General features: G+C 37.3%; 1 protein-coding gene across 11 annotated transcripts in view; it reads right to left on the reverse strand.

Moving 5' to 3' along the window:
• Window positions 1-21,450, reverse strand: part of ATP11B (ATPase phospholipid transporting 11B (putative)) — a 65,363-nt gene that overhangs the window by 13,403 nt on the left and 30,510 nt on the right. For 5 of the 11 annotated variants that reach the window (XM_012575700.5, XM_012575699.5, XM_012575692.5 and 2 more), the window contains exons 12-29: window positions 20,734-20,931; window positions 20,304-20,462; window positions 19,832-20,004; window positions 19,386-19,454; window positions 18,383-18,456; window positions 18,194-18,297; window positions 17,857-18,038; window positions 16,933-17,136; window positions 16,510-16,663; window positions 13,690-13,792; window positions 13,304-13,449; window positions 12,431-12,490; window positions 12,026-12,153; window positions 11,040-11,178; window positions 9,206-9,229; window positions 7,736-7,801; window positions 7,350-7,453; window positions 6,542-6,707 (exon numbers count right to left, since the gene is read on the reverse strand). In XM_012575700.5, the coding sequence (XP_012431154.2) occupies window positions 6,542-6,707; window positions 7,350-7,453; window positions 7,736-7,801; window positions 9,206-9,229; window positions 11,040-11,178; window positions 12,026-12,153; window positions 12,431-12,490; window positions 13,304-13,449; window positions 13,690-13,792; window positions 16,510-16,663; window positions 16,933-17,136; window positions 17,857-18,038; window positions 18,194-18,297; window positions 18,383-18,456; window positions 19,386-19,454; window positions 19,832-20,004; window positions 20,304-20,462; window positions 20,734-20,931 (2,253 nt within the window). Of the gene's footprint in view, window positions 1-2,649; window positions 2,736-6,541; window positions 6,708-7,349; window positions 7,454-7,735; window positions 7,802-9,205; window positions 9,230-11,039; window positions 11,179-12,025; window positions 12,154-12,430; window positions 12,491-13,303; window positions 13,450-13,689; window positions 13,793-16,509; window positions 16,664-16,932; window positions 17,137-17,856; window positions 18,039-18,193; window positions 18,298-18,382; window positions 18,457-19,385; window positions 19,455-19,831; window positions 20,005-20,303; window positions 20,463-20,733; window positions 20,932-21,450 lie in introns of all 11 variants that reach the window. The other 6 variants (XR_004368693.3, XM_012575696.5, XM_041718234.2 and 3 more) reach the window with 2 other exon arrangements.

Consider the following 21,450-nt stretch of genomic DNA (forward strand, 5'->3'; position numbering starts at 1 on the left):
ACATGGAATGAGATACAGTTATAGTACCCTAAGGTATGTATTTCACACATTCCAAGAACAGGAGGGACACCTATGAAGGAAAGCAGTGCTTAGCCAGACTCCAACTAAGCACACCACCTGCTGCACCTGCTTGAGCTGCCTCATTTCCTCTTCATCCTATGTTCCAAGAGGGACAGGAAAGTTCAGAGGCAAGACTTTAACAGTCACACACAAGACTGCAATTCTGACTTACAGGAATCACCTGGACACCTAGAGATCCCCTCAAAGATATTAACCCTACATCACCAATGTACTCAATATAAACTTGATCATTTTTTGCACACTGTGAAGCCTACTATAAAAAAATTATTGTAAAATCATACTTCTCTTTTAATCTGCATTCATAAAAGAAGTCTTCTTTTGATCTCAAGAGAAGAGCAAGCGTTTTGGCAGAACAAGGCATAACTCAGTTTAACCTGGAGTTATGCTCCTTTTGAGACTTTTAATACATATTTACAAACAACAAAAACCTGCCAAGGTCTGCTCATCAACCTCCATGCATTCTGCAGTCACAAAGGATGCAATCCCTGGGTGGGCATGTACAAATGAGGTGTGACAGATTAGCTGCTTTACAGCCACATATTCACCAGGCAGATGTTTTGTTTCATGCTCCTATAGTTTTCCTTGCCTTCTCTGCCCTATTGCTTTGGGAAAACCATAGAAACCAACTCACACTCTTCACTCTAAATTAGATTTTATTTAGTTTAGTAAAGTGAGTAGTTTCTGTCTATCAGTTGATTTTCCTTTTCACTGTTTTAAGCAAGGATCCACAGGATAACTTCTGAACTTTGTCCAAAGGCAGAATAAAGAACTAGAGAAACCCGAATCTTTGTTTGCTTCTTGTTGCATTTTACAAGCTCAACTGCACATTAGAAAGCAGCCAGTGCTTGTACTTCAGGTACTATCCGTGTACTTCAGGTACTTCAGCTACTAACCAGTGCTTGTACTATCAGATACTCAAGCGCAAAAATTCTGACTTACAAGAGAATTGGATTTGCATAATCATTTGTTACTCATGGATAAAACAGATTTCCCCTTTTTTTCAACTCTTCCCTAAGTTTAATATGAAGATAATTGCCTCAGGTTAGCAAGGATTCTCCTGGTTTTAGTATTTTAATGGCTACAGTGCTGCATTCCTAGACTGCTTTATTTTTCTTTGACTATCCAGGTGTATAGCCATTAAGATGTGTTTAGTTTTTGAAATTTTAACAGAATTTTCTGTTCTAAAACTTTTGATGTAGATATGATGTGTGATGTAATTCACTTTAATAATTGACTGAGAAAACAAACTTACAAACATTTATCCACAGTTTTTAAAAGGTAACTTGATAAACCAAGCTATCTAAGAATTAGATAAACTAAGAATTTGAAAAGCTAACTTGCAAAGGCTTTTGCAGAGCAACCTCCCCAGTATGTTGCTGTTTAACAGCTTTCAAAAGCTATACTGTACGTTGCCTGTTTTAAAGCTATTAAGTGTTGAATTCAAAACAAAACAAAATAAAACCAGCCCACCCCTGTTCCCCTGGGAGTTTGGAAATCCAAGGTGGTGTGTTTCCCACTGGGGTCACTAACACCACAACACAACAGCCATTTCAAGTTTTGCCTTGTAAAGTTGTAGTGCACTCTCAGAGGAAATACAAAACTTCTCTCTTTTGGTTTAACAAACAGCAATTAAGTCCCTAAAATGTAGGTTAGTTGGTTCCCTAGGCACCTATTTGCACATTTTTAACAACAAAGTCACCTTAAAAAATATTTAAAAGTAATCAGATCTTTGCATTAATTCTTGCTGTAGGGTGTGGAATTAAACAGATTGAGACATTGCTGATGCATATGAATGCTTAAGTCTTACAAAAGAGAATCAGCATTTCATGTGCTTCTGAACTCGGTGCATTTGAAGAGTTGCAGAATCATGTTTTACCTATGCAGACACATGTATGTTTTGGTCTTGTTTTGAATAATTTTCTGGGACTTTGTAGCCAAATGCCTTTAGGAATATGTATCTATACACATTGAAAACAAACAACACTCACTTTATAGCTGCACAAAACAGACACAAAAAGCCTCAGCTGCACAAGGGTATGGATGCACCCAAGCTTCAAACATTATCTGCTCTTTCCACACAATTGAAAGCAAATTAAAATGGGCAAATAACTTGCAAGAAATTTTTGCCTGAAGTACATGGATCTTCCTGTCACAGCCTTATAAAGCTGAAATTATCCAGCATGCAAAATGCACTGTTAATTTTTATCATAAAGAAACCAAAAGCATTATAACCATGCTAGAAACTACAGTTATTTAAAAATGGATGCAAGAACAGCTGATCCTTATTCTGGAAGTTGAACATCATGCTAGGGATGGCTTTTCCTTAAAAAAAAAAAGAAAAAAGAAAAAAAAAGCACGTCCAACACATGCTACTTAGGAGAAGCATTTGGCTCAGAAACACAGAGCAAAGCCAAGAAATCACCAAACTGAATGTTTCTGCGCTGCATGTATTGCCCTCTCACCCCACTAATAGATAGATATTCATGCCTCTTCCCATCTCTCTCAGCACTGGTTAGTTCACCTTCAGCATGCATAAGAGTTGATGAGGAACTGTCCCTCCTACTCTACCTAATTTTGCTCAGCTGATTCCTTGCCCTGGACAATGGCTGCAGTGCGATGAACTCGTCACTTAAAGCAACTCTGTTGGAGTACATCTACAATTGGACAGAGAAGGGATGGAACATACATGTCAGTAAGTAGCAGCAGTAATTTTCTAAGAGAAAGACACAGGACAACACATTGTTATTTAAGTGGAATACACATCATATACAGAACACGAGCCTGGTACCTTCAAGACAGCTCCTGGGACCATCACAGCCAGTCACTGTTTGGCAGGACCATTCTTAAAGCACCTTTGCTTTCATACTGAGAGAAAAGGCCTACACACTTTTACATCTGTGCTTTACCAGACACCTTTATTCTGCATTGCTTTCTCTCCTCAATAGTGCTGTGATTTCTCTTTACCCAAAGATTCATATTTTGAGTCACGTTTATCTTACTGTCCAATTTCACCTGTATGATTCTGTAACAGATCTATATTGAGAAATTGCCCACAAACTACTTCAGGGTAACTGACCTCAGTGAAACATAAGATGGCTTTTCTTTAGGTCAGCAAAAAACCCTTGAAACACATCAAAACAAAAATAAAATATAGTACATTAAGGAACATAAAGTCAACCAAGCTCATCCTCTATAAAAGTCAACTCATGCTTGCCTGTCAAATTTTAAAATTTTAGTTTCCTAAAATGGAGGACTGAGATTTAAGTTGCTGTGAAAGAACAATATTTACATTTAGAAGCCTATCAAATTTCTCTCTCATATCAGTTAAATTTCTCTGCTCTCTTATGAATAACTTATCTACATGTAACATCTAACATCTCACACTTGATGTTATCACCTTATACTAAAAAAAGATAAAAATCAAGGTAAGGCAGATTCCTACAGATACAGTGAATTTAGAGCACTAAGGTAAGTCACACACAAAAAATTTCTCAAAAATTAAAACAGTAGGGGCAAGCATTTTCAGCTGAGAAATGTGTGTTTTCGTCACTGCTCCTGGGATTAGTTTGGAATTTCAATTATGATAGACAGAAACAAATAAGCTAAAAAGCTTCAATTTAAAAACAGCGAACTAGGACATGTAACAATTCATCTTGCCATAATAAAAATACAGTAACTATAAACCAAGCTTTTTCTTTCCCCTAATATGAAAATATCCCAATGTAGTCCTACAATTAAAAATGAGTAATTAAACATGTTTAGTGGGGTGAACTTACACTATGAAAAGTAATTTAAAAAGAGAATACAGAAAGTTCCATATTTACTCCTTCAGTGACTTCCACAGAATTCACTAACACCAGTCATCACTCTTAGTCTTTAGGACAAAGATATTCTCCAAACCCTTTCTATCTGAAAGTCAGTATCTTCCTCTGCTTGGAAACAGAAAGAAAAATATTTACTAGGAATTTTAAACACACATTATGAGGTATGATCATAAAAGAAGCATTCTGTCACTTCTTGACAACAAATGTGCTAAGCTGATCATCTGTTCCTCTTCAGTTATATCCACTTCCCTGCTGTAGGAACAGTGAATGAAATCCAGTAGAGCTGACTGTCCCATTAAAGCAAGAGTAGGAAAATATTAACAGATTAAACCTCAAGAAAGGAACAAAGAGGCACCTTTCTTTTTGCAAATACATTTGTAGCTATAATTTCACAATAAGACACACAAAGAGAAACCACTGGATGGCTGCTGAAGAACTTCTGGTCAAATCCCATTTCAGATACCTTGACTTTGCAGCATGAGGAATTAAGAATTTTCAGAGATAAGACAGTATTTTGGTAAACAGAGACCTCAATGCTGACTCTGTCAAATGCAAAGCAGAAAGCAAATAAGGAAAAAGAAGAAAGATAACTAATAGAGATGCACAAAGCAAAACCCCCATGGCCAAGAATCAAGCTATAGCCACAGGAAAGGAGTTAGATATTCATCAAGACTCCTTCTTAAAAAGTCCTAATAAAAAGGCCTACTGTGTCTCTGCACAGCTGTAATGGCATTAAACTGAACCCAAAAAATCTTCAGAAAGGAGTCCTAAAGCAAGAGAATGTAGCAGTAGCATATAGATAAAGGCAGGAAAACCCACATGGCTTTTAGGGTTTTAATTCAAGCACTTAAGAACATGAAGAACCTCAAGAACCACACCAATGCTGTGCCAGACAGCAACAGGTGATATACAGCAAGGAAGGAAAGAGAGTGTTTGATAAATATTGGCACTAGTTTTTGAAGAGAGAAAAAAAGATAGGTGAATATCATTGCCTACAGACACTCTAACCCAAGAAGTGATGTGCAATCCAGAGCCTTACCAGGTCTATCTGAACAGTCTTATGAAAGCCAGTGGTTATTTACTTTGGCTTTTAGCTACTAAATTACAAGACAAGAAAAAGCAGCCAAGATTCCAATTTTTGAAAGGGTCTAGTGGGATATTTTGGCTAGGTAGGCTTGTCAGCTTGATGTTGATCCTAGGCAAATTAAGAGGAAGTCTCACACAGATTTTTTTTAACACACATATTAGAAGGGTAATATAATTTAAGTAAATCAACGTACACTCACATCCAAGTAATTACAAGGTTACATGCTAAATATAGCAGCACTGATAAAGACAGCAGCAGTGATGCAGTGCAGTCAGCAGTTCTGCATGCACAGAGCTCAGTGCCACTTGCATTGAGCAATCAGGACACCACAAAATCCATCAGGCACACAGGTGGACAGAAAGCTGCTGAGAGGTTTCAAACCATCACTGTGCATGGGATATCTCTGTCAGCTGGGTTCTTCATACACTTTCACTATTTTTGGCTCTATGCTAATTGACCTCTCATCAATGACCAGAAAGAAACCAACATCACCACCTGCAGATGTGTAGAAGATGCAGAAGACAACAGGTTATTGATGTATGTTATTCTGTAGTCTGAATATAGCTGGGTACTCATTATTTCTTGGCACTGTTGTCTACTGTACTGGAATACTGTGTCCACTGGTGAAATCCAAAATTCAAGATGAGATTGAAGAAAGGCGAAAATTACAGGAGAGACACAAGAATGATGAGAAGATTCTAAAGCAACCTTTTTGACTGAAGATGCAAGTCCAACCTACTTATCAGTGCTACAATTAATCTGATTACAAAGCTAACTGTGAATAAAATAAAAACTGTAATAGAAACCTTCTCAGTTTAGAAAAGGAAGTATAAAAATATAAAACGTTGAAAACTGAAACCAGAGAGACAGTTACTATTAGAACAATAGGTCAGGGTAACTTCTCCATAACTGTCTATAAAAAGAAGAAAATACTCAAAGATGAGATATTTACCTAAAAGACAGTCTAATCTCACCAGAATGATTTAAAGGATATTTTGTAGCCTGTGTCGGGCAAAAGGGAGGTTCCATTACCACAGCATAACTTTAGACCTTGTCTATGAATCTGTGAAACTGTCACATGGGCAATTAGGTTTAACTACTGAATCAACAGTAAAATGCACAACATATGAAATGATTGAGATTTAAAAAATACTAATTAAAACAAGTTTTACTAAAGTAATTTTTACAATTATTGTTTCCATCACATTTTAAGAACTACTCAGTGCCAATTAGAGCAATAGTTTCTAATACTTCTAATACCTAGACAAGAAGTAAGTTAGCATCTATAAAGCAGCATAAAAATGTGCAGTGTGACCCTTTCATACAGCTGCAATCTGAGATGCAAAAGACTGAGCGACTCCTTCATAAATAATTCTATTCTTTTTATTACCAGTTACTAAACATAAATATTACTGCCTTGTAAAATGGTGTGCTCACTTTTTGAAATTAACAAGTGTATTTTGAATTGAGAACACTTCTCTGCACTAAACATGACTGTAATGTAAGAGGGTAACTATTGGTCAAGTTGGATACAAAAGCATAACATTACCTGAGCTTTTTCAGTACTTGTTGGTTGCAGATGTCTGTACAGCACTTTCTTCACAACATCAATAAACAAACAAGCAACTACTATGAGGATGATGGCAAACCAAGCAGAACCACTTGACAACAGTTGAACAAATACAAAGTACATGTCCTGGGTATGTAAAAATGGCCTGAAAAGTTAAAAGAAGTGGCAATTACTAAAAAGAACTCCTAGGAATAAAAGTACAGCACAGGTTGTCCCAAGTGTATCTTATTTTACATCAAGCAGAGAGACTCAGGATGCAGTCACAACTGCACCATGGCCATGTGGAGTCCAGCAACCTGTTGGACCTGACCTGCCAGCGAGCTCCAGAGAAAAAGGGTACTGAACTTTGGAGGAAAAACATTCTGATTTAGATTTAAACTATGTTGAAGATAATCAATCACCCATCTATCCTTTCAGACTCCAAATTACAAGCAAAAATACTTCACTTTACTGACTCAAACCCCAGCTTCTTTATTTCTGCTGCAATTATTTACCTATTGCATGGGTGAGGAACACAGATTCCTCTGGGAACCTATTCACTTCTTAAAAATGCCTTTATAGTCACAGGGTGTCAGAGACCGATACTGTGTGTCCTTGAGCACAGGACAGCAAAGCAGCACTTACATTTTTCAAAGAATCACCAAAAGCAAGTGGCAGTCTAGACTTAAAACCTTTTTATCAGAAACCTGTCACAAAATTCAGAGCAAGATGGTAGAACATAATTCAGTGGTTTTTAGCTTCATTGATATTACATGTGATAAAAAGGACGGGGGAAAAAATCACTTACCAGATAATTCCCCCGTAAAACAAGGAGAATATGAAATAAAATACAATGGATCCCCAAGTAACAAAATGGTTTATCCATGTCCAGAAGTGAGTTTCTAGTGCCATCTAAAACAGAGATAACTTCAGTGAGCTCCTGTTTTCCACCCACTTCACAGGAAATTATAAATACCAGTCAGAACATACTTAGGAACTTCCACCCCAAACACTAAATATTATTGTAACACACAAAAACTAAAGAAAAATTTCAACCACTGTTGAAACTAAACATAAAAGTCACTTATCTGGAACCCTCAAGGACCAGTAACTTGGAATAAATTTAAAATTACTGCTTTGTTACATATTTGCCTACACATCCAAACCCAAAGAGCAGTCAGTGTGATATCATACCTTCATCGTAACAGTTATAACCATAACGGTGAAGACCAAAGTACCAAATGTCCAGTTCCCAAACATCTACGAAAATGGCAAGGCAAAAATCATGGAATAAAAAAACATCAGTTAAAGGCATTCACAGTAAGTTAAATTCTTCTCAAGTCAGCTACACTAAAAATGTAAGACATAAGCTTGTGACAAGTAATCATAATGAAAAAAGCAAGGAGGCTACAACACAAACTACTTGAAAAAATACAGGTTATGATAAGAGCATAATTAACAACTCCCAAGTCATCTTTCTTTTTGGTTCAAAACAAATCACCACAAAGGCTACATGAAATATGAAAAAAAAAAGGTCAAAAAAGTAATATGAAATGGTAGGGAAATGAAGATACCAATTTGATCAATTATAAGCGTCTAATAGAAAGGAAATATTGGGTGGAAGGTATTCAATTTAAGTGCAAAACACTTTTGAGTTTAAATACTTCCAGATAATTTTAAACATGCAGCATCAAATGAAGGTTCACTTTTAACCTCAAGCACAATTATATAATTCAAAAATAATGGTGCCATTTTATTTTATAAAGAAAATTCTAAGGAAAAGACACTTTGTTTCAAGGCTAAGAAACACAAAATTAAGCTCTAATTCTGAAACAATGAAATCTGTCACTTTTGTATTCTCTTGTGCTCATAAATTAAACTCTGAACAAGGTCTACAACAATAAAATCTCAGCTCTGACAACCAAGCAGGGATGCTGAGGTTGTATCTATCTACACACATGCTACTCAGGGCTGCCATTCTACACCAGGTCCAGCCTGGAACTGGCTGGGGGATCACAGGGAAGATGTGGCTGTTTCACAGCTGTTTTTGCCACTGACAAACTGAACAATGACCAAATCCTCAGAATTGGATTTACTGGTAGCAGACTAAGCAAGCAAGGACGAAGGTACCACATGCAGACAGGCAACCAGGGTCATCCTAGAGCTAAACGTGTCAGGACAGCACAGGGGCACGGAACTGGGATTCACACAGTTGTAGTTCTTGTTGCAGAGCTCTGACAGAAAATCCCAACAGCCTGAGGACAGATCTCACAACTGCTTCTCTCATCTATACATAACGTACAAAATGGAGGCAGCCATGAGTCTGGATTTACTGATAATTTTAAAGATCTTTGTGATAACATGCCTTCTTGAAGCCTTGGATTTACTTGTCCCACCAACAGCCATGGTTAACAAGTAATGTGCTTGTTGTTAACTGCTGCAATATTCATCTTTAAAGTAAAATTAAACTTCTCCTGAGTGACCTGTGAAAGAAAGTGTCTTTGCTAACACTGCTCTCAATGGTCAGAGTTAGAATCCAAAACACGCACAGGTTCTTGCCACCATTTTATTTTTGAACACATTTACACTGCGGATGCTGCATCCTTTAATCCTATGAAGTAACAGATACAAAATATTGTATCTCCTCCTTTTCTAAACTCTTACCATTTGCCTGTTAGGTTTCAATATCTGACGACATGCACAGCATGAAAAAGGGGGGAGAAAAAATAACTAAAAGATCAAGTTGTTGCACAATGTGTTGAGGTAAGCCTAACAAAGCACCAGCATTAACAAATTATTTACCATCTCTTCTATTCTGCTGTGCTCTGAACTGAGAACTGGGAATGGAAACGTGAGGCCTTGCACTAACACTACCCTCTCCCACAGATCTGTACAGGTGATCACTTCTTGAGGACTTAAGAAAGCACTTCAGCAGCACACAAAATCCTCCTGCCCTTAATTTTGGCTTTTCCAAGCACACATTAAATTTGCAAGAAACTATGCAACGCAGATATTCCACTGCAACACAGTTCTACCAGTTCTAATCAACATCTTTTAGCGAACACAGAGAGGCAGAGTAACTAAAACCCAGAAAAGTCTTAGAATTTATTTGAAGTCATATCACATAAGAAGCTAAAGGGCAGCTGCCAATTCCCCAGACCAAAGAGTTGTTACTAAATACAATGGGAGAAATCTCTTCCTGCCCCGTGGACATTTACCAAGCAATTTTGAAGTGAGGTGCTTTGACAACCGACGATGGATGCACCACACACACTGACTCATAGTCTAAAATTACCTCATTACAAGAGTCCTGAAGGACCTTTACAAGCTCACAAGAATTTCAAATCCCACAGCTTGTAACGAATTACAAGAGAGGACACTGTCATGCCTCAGCTGGAAAGAGCCATTTTAGCCTAAAGCACAACTGTTTTAACATTCTTATCAAAAATCTGATGATGGAACGGATGCTCCAGGTGGCTGCACCACTCTCCCTTCACTGCTCCTCCCTCTACAGGGATGCTGCCAACCACCAGCTCTGCCTGCAGCCCCTCAGGACCATTCTGTTTCCTGTCTGAACATCACTGCATTTCTGACTAAACCTCCTGAGCTCACACCCACTCCCTGGCACAGGTGACACTGGGAATTCCGCAGGATGCTGCTTTTGTCCCTTGTGCCCTAACTTGGAACTCTGCCAAGCATTATGACAACTGGCAAGTTCTTCATGCCAGTATTAAGTATGGCATAATGAGAAACAAATGTATTTTTCCATTACTACCCACATTTAACAAGAGAAAAATCAGAATCTAATTGTTTTAAATTGACTTAACTAACTCAGAACCAAAGGGAATAGGGAAACAGACTTAAAATGGTTTTGTTCAGGCTTTTGAGTTTTTTGATTGAGTCTTCCTGTGAACTTTAACATCTTCAAAATAGAAAGTGTCAAATTAGTGTATGATGATTTCATTAAGGTATGACCTTAAAAACACTTATTGAATAAAAACCATAATTTAAAAGCAGCTTGTACCACTAAATTTAGAAAAATTCACAGTATTAAAAATAACATATTTTCAGGAGAAGCTTTAAGACTTTTGCCAACTTTCAGCCTAACTTTATAACAGCTACTGAGGAGAAGCCACTGCTTGACTTTTCAATTAAGTCCAATTCAAAATTAATTTTGAATGAATGAATATATATTCTTATTTGCTGACATTATGAAACAGGATTTTGACAAAAACAGTTTATGAAATACAACAAAGTTTAGGACAACCACGATTACCTTGAAAGACATGGTCTTCAGGGACATATGCTTTCTGACAACACCTTACAATTCCCATGCTAAGAAATGTTACTCTTGAGAGCACTCACAAATAGTGACAAAGAATCTTTGACAACTGTAGTTCATAAAAACAAAATATCTTGGACACAGGAAGATTTTTCAAAAAAGCACTAAGAAATACCAACAAAATACAGTGGTAGAATAACACTTGTGATATTTTACCTGGCCATTTCCCAGCAAAGAAGTGTCTTCTCCCATTAGAAGATACGAGCCATAAAAGAAAACAAATGCATGAAAGAAGCCCAAGATGGTCCAGTAAAGAAATGGTTTATACCCCAGATGGGCATTTTTACTGATGTCTCTGCAGAAATAAAACAGATTTTGGAATTCATACTGTCCATAACCATCAGCTATCCACACTGCATGACTGCTACTGCTTTGAATAAATGTAACTTTCAGCTGCACCAAGACACATTAAGCAAATGCTGACATATGAAAAAAATACAGAAATCATGGGCAAAAAAAGAACTCTGAGCTCTCATGATTTGGCTCTGCTTTAAGGAGAGGTCACCAATGGCCAGGGTCTCTAATGGGTCAAATTCAAAATAGCACAAACTAGAATTCTTGTCCCTGGAGGTAGAACTGCAAGAGGAAGAAAAAGACAAATCTTTTGATACTTACCCGTTGCTCTGCTTAAAAGATCATTACAAAAAGAGAAACATCTGAGAGAAGATATCTTTTTTACAAAAATACCTACTTTTTTCTCCAAAAAGCAGTATGCAGTGCAACATGCTACCACTGGGAGGACATCTAATTCTATCCTCTTCCTCTTAGTAAAGGATTTTTTTGGTGGTGATTCCCCTAATCATGTGTCCTAGTTTTTCATTCTCCTTGTTTGAGTGATTTTCATCTCCTACATGTAATGGAGGAGAAGGCTGCCAATCATGTAAGCTGACCAAGTGCTCAGTGCTCTTCACTCACAACATGGCTGACATAAAAAGACACTTCTCTTTAAAATACTCCTTTTAATTAACTTTTAGGATGAGAACTATGTAGCTTCAATTCTTCCTCATCAAGATAGTTACTAAAAATGCCTAAATTACAGATAATTATTGTACAAATGCCTAATAGCAAGTTCGGAGCTGTGCAGATGCCACTGCTGCTGTACAAGATGAGCCCCTGTGGGAATTGATGCAGGACATACATACCTGTAGAGCACAGGTTTACTTTGCAATACATGCGGGTGCACATGCTGCTCAAAAAGACTGTAGATGAGGACAGGCAGGGAAGTGAAACAAATATTGTACAAAGTCAGGTACACACTGTCATAGAGCGTCTGCAAAGAAAAGCAAAAAGCATTTTATGCCTTGGAATCAATAAAGATTAATTAGGACACTTATAGCAGCAACAAATGATCAGTTACATTAATTTGCTAGTTAGGAAAACAGCTGCACTCACAAAACAATCTAATAACATCAGCTACCAAATACAGAAAAGGGAGCTGGGTATTTGCTAAGTGTAACATCTCTACTGCTCCTTGTGTCTCCCTCCTATTTTCTTAATTATAGACCTCGAGTGTTTCACAGACAAGAAGTCAGGCATGCAATACTTACTTGTTGTGAAAACAAACAGAAGAACTGATATAAAAATTGTGGTGTAATAAAGCACACATTCTGAAATAAAGAGAAATTAAGGAAATAGTTAATCCTTAGTACATGCCTCACAGCTCTAAAAGAAATTGCTAACTCTCACAAGCTGCTAAAAATACACAGGGAGAGCACACAGCCTTTCAGCATTTTACTTGGCAAAGTAAAGCAAGATGCTTTAGTTGAGAGGGTATTTTGTTTGTTTGTCCTTTGGGACAATGAACATAAAAATTATGAGCTTAACTATATGTGCTTGATGAGCACATCTCACTACAGGAGTCTAAGTAGTAATTAAGTAGAAGAAACCCATTCATTTCCCCCTTCAGTTTCTTTTTAAGAATGTCTTTGCTGAATAGATTCCACATTTTATTCAATAAAGCTGTGCTGTGCTCATATGTGTTTGTTACATGGAAGTAAACAAAGAAGAAATCAAAATGTAACACCATGCTATTGTCATTAAATGAAAGAAAACAACTTCAAAAAGGACTTGGGAGTCAAAGCTGAAATCCCAGCTAAAATTCAATAAAGATAGTGAGTTTTGACTTGTTATGAAAACTGATGAACAAGTAAAAAAAACCCATAAGAACCCCAACCAAACAAACAAAATCCCTGCCTTGAGAAAACAAAAACATCCCTATCTCAGTCTAGACAAACTCACTGCAGTATTTAAAGCCTATTTCCAGGTGGAAAGACTAAACAATTTCACAGTTAAATTACTGCATTTGGTTGTAAAACATTAAATAAAATAGTCCAGAAAACATGTTTAAACAGAGATATTTAACCCGATCCCAACAAGAATCTCAGAGCTGAAATAAATTTCTTGCTGGGAAAAAAACTCACCTTATAAAAAAAGTACTGTACAAGGGTTGCTATTCTAATATAGTAAAAGTGCCCATGAACAAAAAGCAACTTGGAGAGGAATTTAAACCGTGCTATTGCATAGTCACTGTTTCTTACAGCTTGCCTTCCTTCCTTGCCCATGATTCCTGTAATATTTGGGAAACAAAACACAAAACAGGTTAAGTGGAACCAAAACTGAAGTTTAAAAAGCCCAGCACCACACATCTGAAGCTACAGCTCTGTCTTCCTGCACTTCAACACTGCAAAGACTTCAGCAGTGCTGCAAAGGAAGACATTATTCCTCACACTCAGAACTAAAGGAAGCTGCTCATCTGATGCTGATTCAAGGAAAGAAGCCCCACTTGGTGGAGACAGAAGGAAGTTACCTATGCCAACGTGGGCCTCCTGGATCATGCTGACATCATTAGCACCATCTCCGATCGCCAGCGTTATGGGTTTCTCTGGAGAGGTTTTTAACAGTCGAACCACCTGGAGAAAGAAAATTAAACACTTTCAGATTAAACACTCTACCTACAAACCATGCCAGCAATTCCCAAGTATATCAGTTAGCTGCCTATCTGTAGATATAACTAATATCAACATTTATCTAATAATATCTAATTTATGAACATGCTTGTTTGGGTAAAAAATATCTTTGGCATATCACATGCATACATTAATTCCTTCTTTAGAAAATAATTCTTTCTTTTTAGAAAAGCTGCCTGTTTTAGAGCACAAACCTGATTTAAATATTATATCTGCCTTGAGCCTATTTTCCTGTTCTTATTTCAATGTTCTGTTACAACTCTTAGCTTGGTGCTTTGTCATACAAAACAAAGTCAAGTAAAATTTTGAACGGAAAATTTACTTACAGACCAACACAGATTTAATGCCCTTTAATAAACCCAGATTCTTCACATTTACAATTAATGGAACTGATCCAGGTGAAAGAATAATTTGAAAAAGCAAATGTATTAGCTAAAAGATCAATATGCCATAATTAAGGAAAATAGCTTCTTTCTAAAGCAACTTCATTATCATCAAGGGGTATCCTCAAATGACAAAGAAACAGAAGAAGATATGACAGAATGAGGGAAAAAACTGTTGACATGCAAGGCCCTAAAATACTCAGAAGAGAAGCAATGATAACAGATCTTCAATACAAGTGTCAATAATATTCTAAATACAAAGGAGCTAGTTAGATGAGACTTTTAGTTAAGGAGAATTAGTGAATCATTAACCTCCCACAGAGCTCTAGTTTAAGGTAGAAGCTTCACTAATTCAGTTGTAAGTGGGTGCAGGTAAAGATATGAACACAGACCAAGAGGTTTTCCAAAATCAAGGAAATAAATATGTATGAAAAACCATTTTCCCCCTCAAGTTCCAGAAACCCCAAAAGGAAATATTAATGGAGCAACTGCATGAAGTTAAGTAGACACAAAAAACTGTATTGGAGTAATTGAGCTGTGGCTGGCAGTGTCAGGACATTGATTCACAGGAGTGGGAATTCACACAAGGAATGCAACAGTGATTAAACGAAGTCCACAGCTCAGAGAAATCCACCTGATTGTGGGAATACATTCCCTAATTGCAGGTATTATTATTCAAGTTTAAAGGTTCCCCATTCCTAAGGGGTAATTACTTCAAATACATTTAGTATTAGATCCTAGGAAGCAGCCTTAGAGAGGGAACAAGGCTGCAGGATGTCACCCATATCAGTCCTCTTGAAACCCCCAAGGCCTGGGTAATTTGGACAGGCAAACATCTATGTGAAAAGGTCAAGACAAATCCTTTAGCAAATGTTAACAGCAGCAATCAGCCGTAGCTCCAAATGACTGAAATGATGATGTTTAAACAGGATTTTGAGTCATAAAACATACCAAAATTAGTAGTGAGACCACTAACCAAACATTAACGTGCATTATAATTAAATATGCAGGAAGTACTAAGCTGAGTTCCAGCTTAATCTTGGAATAAATCTCTCAAAAAGCTTGCCTACAGCAAAAAATAATGTGCAAGACTAGTCTGAACTACCCTGCACTTCCTTCCCTACCCCTCAAGTTGTATGGCATCTGTCTTGGTGATTTATATACTTCAATGTTTGAAATTAAAAATTCACTGCAATTAAAATTACATTTTGCTGTACTTCATGACTCAACACAGGAAATAATCTCCATTATCTGCTGGTGAAGAGAAGAATTAAGGAAAGCAGTACAAAACATTATAAATCAAGTTAAATGACAAAGTAAGAACAAGGACACAACACTGACAAATAACTGCACCTTAAGGAGACAGGATGGCAAAAATTTCAGCCAAGAGAATGTACAGATTTGACATATCCAACAGATTGGTTTACTCAGTGTAGCTACAACTTCCTTTCAACATATCACTGAAACTGATACTATACCAGGTGAACAGTTCTATACTGAAGTGATTCTAAAGACTGCATGAGAACTCTGGAAGGAAGAGTGATCTCCAAACAGGTCACTTCTGTTACAGTAAAACAGCCTGCCTCTTGAACATCTAATACCTCACAGAAGGGTTTCCTAAAGCTTTAAGGAAAAGAGATGTCTTTTCATGAAGAGAAAATTTCAAAAGAAAAGAATATTATAGTCCTTCAGAGCTCAAATTTCTGGAGTCAAAAAAAAAACCCACCAAAAATATGAATTTGATCACCAAAAATACGAATTTGATCACCAAAAATACGAATCTTACCCAACATGTATTTGAGCAAAGTTCAGTACATGTGAAGGAAAAATGGCATAACAAGAGAGCATTAAGGCAAACCTTTCCTAGAGACCAGTCCTTGTCTTCCCTTTCTTTTTACTTCTTCCTCAAACTTGGGTATTTTTAAAGCATTTAGAGAAGCAGTTTCTCCTTACAGGTTCAAGAATTTTCAATTTAGTTTTTAGGACTGGAGGAGTGATGGAGCAGCTAAGGCAAAAGCATGCAGGAGACTGGGAGAGCTGCTGCCTTACTGAACATTCAAGAGGCAGAATAAAGTTGAGCTTGGCAGTATTTTGATTTCTCCATCCACTTGCGTATTTTCAAACACACGTGCAGAAACGTCTTAGCAAACTACTCTAGATCTGAATTTAACAAGGATTCAGAGGTTATAAAAACGGTCAGACAAACAAAGAAATCCTTGCCTCCTCAAAGTATGATAAAAATACTTCAAAGGCAACCCTGACTATATTCTCACTCACCTTTGCTTTCTGAAGGGGGGCCATGCGACAGCACAGCACTGCAGAACAGTTTTTGCAAACTTCCATGAACAGTTTTTCATGTTCCCTGAGTGCAAGAGAGAGGCTGGTCCCGTCCACAACCAGTCCATGCTGGATAACATGGTCTTCCTTTATTCTATTCAGGGACAAAAAATGTTGACTTTGTACCAGTGTTAATGGTAAAATTCCAATTTTGCTATAAATTATGTTGTTGGCCAGACAATAAGCAAAGGAGTTAATCTGTCAGACAACTTCTTCCAGTCTGGTATGATAGAAATAATTTTTTTTTTTTTTAAAAAGACAACTTCTTTGGCACATGCATCAAAGAGACTGCCATAAAATTTAAAAATGAAAGCAACCCAAGCTAAGATCATCAATGAGATAGTGACATCTCAGGTATTTTACCTCTTGGCTAGCTGCCTCAGCTGTTCTGCACAGGTACTGTCTGACTTGTGCTGCACAAGCTCAAGGATGTTCATGGTTCTGTGAAAATGTCCACAGGACAAACTGACACTAACAGCTGTTTCGTGCTTGTCTCCAGTGAGCACCCACACTTTGATACCAGCCAGCCTGAGGGCTTCTATAGTTTCTTGGACTTTCTCCTGCAGTCTAGAAACAAGAAAAATCTCAAATAACCAACTGAACACTTTACAAACAAAAGACCTCATACAGTAACCCCATATTACCACTGTAACCCCACTGTTATGGTGAGTTAAGTGTGCCTTTCTAATATTACATGTATTTTCAGAGAATCATAGCGTGGCAAATGATATTCTGTTACCAGCAATAAAACAAAGGTCTTGATGAAACAAAAACTAAACTCCAATCCTTCTAAGGGAGCAAAAATTTGTACTAAGCATATCTTGATTTAAACTAGGCACTGTCACTGCATTTGAGAAGCTTTAAAACAGTCCACAATAATTCCTGGCTACTGTGGTGCATGAAAAGCTTCTCAAGCCCCATGTGCCCACTTCAGTGTACAACACACCCTGTGACCTACAGAGCACGAGCAGAATGCTTTGCAAAGGAGCTGTGTGTAGAAGCTTTCCTAAGGAATTTGCTCTTACACTAGATATTTGTTGCAACTATTCCCATTTCACATACATGACATCTCTCTTGAGGAAATACACTGTACATCACCGTTATTAAGACAGAATCAGTTGGTACAAGTTTTGTTTTGAATCTGCCTCAATCCAAAGGCAAACATACTAAAGAAGAATAGCACAGAACTTTTGGTCATAGTGGGAGAGCTTTTCACACTTTGCATTTCAAGTATAAATCCTAAATTCGCTGGGTTAGAGCACAGATAGCAGTAACTCCATGGCATACTTGTCTTCTACTCCTGTAGCCCCAAGTAACTCCAGATCCCTTTCTATGAAGTTGAACACATCTGCTAATCTCTCCTCCCGCTGCTGTAAGGCAGTCCTGGCCTCATGAAGGCGTTTGCCAATTTCTTGGTACTCCTCGGGTGTGAATCTTCTGTAGGCCACACACAAAGTTCTTAGGCCTTTCTGCAAAAAAATAAAAGACTACATTCAGAGTAGACAAGATTCTGTCTAACAAGAAGGTGTCACCAGCAATTTTTTCACTTCAAGTCACAATTTATACTGCATTAATTTTCTTCTGATCAGCTGAGGCTGGGAGTTGGGCAAGCATATACACTTACCAAAGCAAATTCATCCACATGTATCCTTGTTTTATCTATTTCTCCACTCTTACTACGAGGAAGAATGGAAGATTCTGCTCCCTTTGTGAATAAAAGCTTCTCCCCTAGAAAGTCAAACAGAACTGAAATTAAAAATAATGTTGTTTAAGAAGTCCTCAAGTGCTGCTTGTGCAATTTCTGATCACGTACCTGAGGGACTCTCTACAATGACACTCATTCGTCTGCGATTTGGATCGAACTCCAATACATGAAGCAATTTATACCTGTATTTTGTGTTTTAAAAGAGGGAATGGGAAGAAAACATTTTTATAAATAAATTTCCAAAGGCAATTACTTATAAATAGACTCTTACACCACAGACCTTTCCTCAAAGTGTCATTTTTGTACAGAAACTCCGAAAACACTGCTGAACAACAATCATTGTTCAGTGTTTTTTATCAGTTTATATATGCTTAATTCCATTCTGTAAGAATAAAAGGTTCTTCTACCAACAGGAATAGCTTTCTGAATACTAACTTGACATTTGGCAATTACAAGCAGCTCCTATCTATTTCTTCATCCTTCTGTCGTTACTTCAAGTATAACTTTGAAAACTACATTTTGTTTCTGACAAATTTGTAAAAAATCTAGACTGTCTAAAAAGTGTGTGTGCTGTGGTAAGTGGATCAGTTTTTGTTATGTTACCACTAGCTTAAAAAATTAATTTTAGACATTTAAATTCAAAGTACTGCCAACTAGCTGACAGACCAAATGAGTAAAAGGAGTTATGGCATACTCCAGATATACAGTTATTAATAATTTGTACTCATTTTAGGAAAGTTTAAAATATCTGATTAGATTATGCACAGACGAGACTAATTCTGGGAATTTTGAGAACTGAAACAAGACTTGAATAAGCAATTCAGTTTTCCAACCCTGCTACAGTCTCAACCTTTGAGGAACAGGCAAAAATACAAACTGTTACAACACACACCTACACAGAGTAACTCACACAAAATTCTTGCATCTCAGCTACAATTGGTAAGGAATAAGATGCAAGCTGTCTTGAAGACATCAAGGGAAAAGCATTAAACAGAGCACGCTGTGGAAAGGCAAGGTTTGCTTATGAACAAAGAGGCTTAAGAGGAGAACATTACATTAATTTTCACTACTGTTCCAGCCTTCAAAATCATCAAGATAAAAGACCAAATACCTCTCTGGTTTTCCAAGACTTTTTACTTCCATACTGTCTCCACTAATTCCAGTAAATACTACTCCAACCCTAAAAGTAAAGAAAATATGTATTTAATTATCAATTGAGTCACAATGCCTATTAATGGAGGGAGGGGAAGATGGCAGGGAAGAAAAGGACTCTCACACCCCATTACTGTACTCTCCTTCCAAGGAAAATTAAGAATGCCCATTTCTGCAGTATTTTATTCTCATCATACTCTGACCACTGTAATTTCTCAGCTATTTTCACAAATATTTTAAAACATCACTTTATAATACCCCTAGGGGGTTGTGCATTTTACATCTGAATGTTTTCCCAGTAAGGTGGCAGTGCCAGGCCCTGGGCTTCACCAGTGTCCCGAGCTATTTGTAAGGTTGCCCTGGCAGGCAATTCCTGTGTCAGACAGCCCTGGCAGCGCTGCTCACCGGCTCGCAGCTTCCACCAAAGCTTTCTCATCTGGGGAAGAAGCGTAATATTCCAGGGGGGCTGTTATTCCATTGGCATGCCAGGGACCATCAGCACCATCTGTCTGATCTGCATTGATCTGCACTGTATGACACAGACAAACTGCTTTCAAGAAGAGCTCTTCCTCTTTCACCTAGAAGAAAGAGAAAACTTGACTCGTAACATTTACATATCAACCCAGTTCTGAACACACTTAAGGAAAAAGTGGTTTTACTTAGAAATCTGCCAAGCATTTCATGTTAAATAATCATATCTCAACATGTCTAATAAATATTATTTGTTCAGTGACACTTGAAAGCTTCAAACTATTCAGAAATTCTGATTTATGTTTGGGCTGAGGTTTTTTTTATGCTAATGGTACACGAGTATTTCTTTGAAATAAAACATTTTCCAACTAGGATGACTAACAGTTGGAAAACCAAAAAGCCTTACCAAACCATGCCTATTTCCATCTGGAGAATCTTCAGAAAATCCTTCTGGAGTTAGTTTACCATTGACCTCTTGGTACTTTATGCCATTAATAGAGCACTCCCGAAACTGCATCTCATTTTCAGTTAATGTACCAGTTTTGTCTGTAAACACATACTCTACCTTTTGTAAAATAAAGCAAAAACACAAACTTGAATTGCATGTACTTGTTAGAAGAAAAAAAGATACAATAATCTCCAGTCACACCTTCTATTACACAGATTTTTTTAATCATATAAAAATTTTAACTTCTGCCATCAGGTTTTTATACCTTATTTAAAAATTAATCAGAAATCATATCACAAGTAATAAAAAGCCCACAGTACCAAATTTTAGTATTAAAAACTAAGTAGAAAATAGGTGAAAAAAATCCAACAGACAACGTATTTTTTACCTGTCCCAATTCCTCATTGAGGTCTGAAGTATTTACTTGTGCTCTCTGGTTTGTTTCTTCATGATAGAGGTCGAGATCCCAGCCAATAAAAAATGATCCAAGAAACTTCTGCATCTCAACAGTCACATAAAGTGAAATGGGTATGATAAAATTGTAAAGTACCAGAAAAGCAAGAAAATCTGAAATAAATCTCAGGATCTACAAGAGAAAAAAAGAAAATGTAAAGATTACCACAGTGGTCAGGTGAAACATCGTAACTTAATTATGCTTCAGTATGCATGAAAAACGACAAACTGGGAGAGCCAGAGAAGCCCAAGTCCCACACACACGAGAGAGTCAACACTCCAGTGACAACACAGGCATTTGCAGGTTGCCCCAGTAACACACCTTCACACTGATGCAAAAAGACTGCTTTAAGCTGTGACTGGAGGTTTCAATTCACAAGTTCATTAGTTTTTGTCTCTCTACTGAATTTTTAGGAGGGCTGCCAAATAATATTAACTGTCATGGTGACTTTGCTTTCCAGCTCTGAAAGAGTTTGGTCAGAGAAATCAAATGTGTTCCCCATTCCATCAAACAGCATAATTCATGTAAGCTTTTCTGAGGAACCCTAAATTGTGAAGGCAATCAAGTGATTTTCCATGCTGTCAGAGGAATCTGCAAGCACTCTGTTGTTTCAGGACAGTAAAGTGTCAAGAGGGTTCCTGTTTGCTGGCA

The sequence above is a fragment of the Taeniopygia guttata genome, chromosome 9 (genome assembly GCF_048771995.1).
Source record: "Taeniopygia guttata chromosome 9, bTaeGut7.mat, whole genome shotgun sequence".
Taxonomy (NCBI): Eukaryota; Metazoa; Chordata; class Aves; order Passeriformes; family Estrildidae; genus Taeniopygia; species Taeniopygia guttata.